The following is a 1,127-nucleotide window of genomic DNA, read 5'->3' as shown; positions in this document are numbered from 1 at the left end:
ACGACGTATGTGTGTGTAAACAGTGTTTGTTTTATTTTATATGTAAGCGTGTGTTCTGCTACACTCTTTGCGTATAGTTCCCACACATCTGTATATGTACGTATCGAATTTTAAGTCCATCACTTGTCGTTTCCTCCTTGCTACCAGGTGAACTCACCACATATTACAAGTACGTAGTCAACCACGCATTGATGTTCCCAGTGCCTGTTCACGAACTCTTATCCCTATACCCATATCCATACACTCCCATCAGCGATAATTCAGCCCACACTCATCTCACCTGTCACATGAACTTCATTCCCACACCACCTCTCAGATCAATTCCACTCCTGAGAACGTTTCTAAACTAGGCAAACAAAGGGACCATGTGTCCAGTGCTGCCCACACAGTTGCTGCGTACTTGGCAGCGCGCCGGTCAGTGGTGTGCTTTTTCGCCGCTGCAGTGACTGGCGTAGCCTCAGTTCTGCTGTTCTTCAAGGGCAACACGGTATCCACGCACGAATCAATCTGAGTTACGGGGTTATGGGTTCCATTGGTCTGTGCTAACATGTCAGGGATCTGATGCCGAATACTCTTGCACAGGAGATTGATCCATTGTAGTGTAGATTGAGTTTTGCTATATATAATGAAATGGCATTATATCCAATCTTTCTGTATCACCATGGTACACCAATTCTGCGGCATTCTCAGACAACATGTATGTATGTCACTCCCGGGCGTACTCCAACAATACGCTCACTTAGTACCCACTCCCACACGCCATCCACACACCCAGGTAGTGAGTTTAAGCTTTGCTGCGATGACATCGATGTTCATATGGGCGGGTGCCGCGTACGGCCACACATCGCAGCAGCAGCTGTTCATGACTGTCAACGCAAACGATCTGACACGAGAAGGCAGCACTCGAAAGGACATCCCCTCAGGCTCAGCCACTAACTCATCGGATGGCCCACGTACCCGCGCGAGTGCTACGGGTAAGAAAATACCATTCTAGAAGATAAAGTACAGTGCGCGTCCGTGGTTGCGTTCTGAGGCTTACGGCTGTTGAAGGAAAGATCTGCGAATCCACTATATATATATATATATATATATATATATATCTGCACGCCCACTCAGGCTGAAGCTGC

General features: G+C 47.4%; 2 protein-coding genes across 2 annotated transcripts; both read left to right on the top strand.

Moving 5' to 3' along the window:
- Positions 1-316: 316 nt before the first annotated feature.
- On the top strand, positions 317-487 carry SARC_16869 (hypothetical protein; the record flags this gene model as incomplete). The annotated part of the gene is made up of 1 exon (XM_014289029.1): positions 317-487. A coding segment is annotated over one exon (171 nt), but the record flags the coding sequence as incomplete, so codon positions are not given.
- Positions 488-799: 312 nt separating this feature from the next.
- On the top strand, positions 800-974 carry SARC_16868 (hypothetical protein; the record flags this gene model as incomplete). Its single annotated transcript, XM_014289028.1, has 1 exon — positions 800-974. A coding segment is annotated over one exon (175 nt), but the record flags the coding sequence as incomplete, so codon positions are not given.
- Between the last annotated feature and the right edge of the window lie 153 nt (positions 975-1,127).

The sequence above is a fragment of the Sphaeroforma arctica genome (genome assembly GCF_001186125.1).
Source record: "Sphaeroforma arctica JP610 unplaced genomic scaffold supercont1.9103, whole genome shotgun sequence".
Taxonomy (NCBI): Eukaryota; class Ichthyosporea; order Ichthyophonida; genus Sphaeroforma; species Sphaeroforma arctica.
This window is presented reverse-complemented; position numbering and strand designations above follow the sequence as displayed.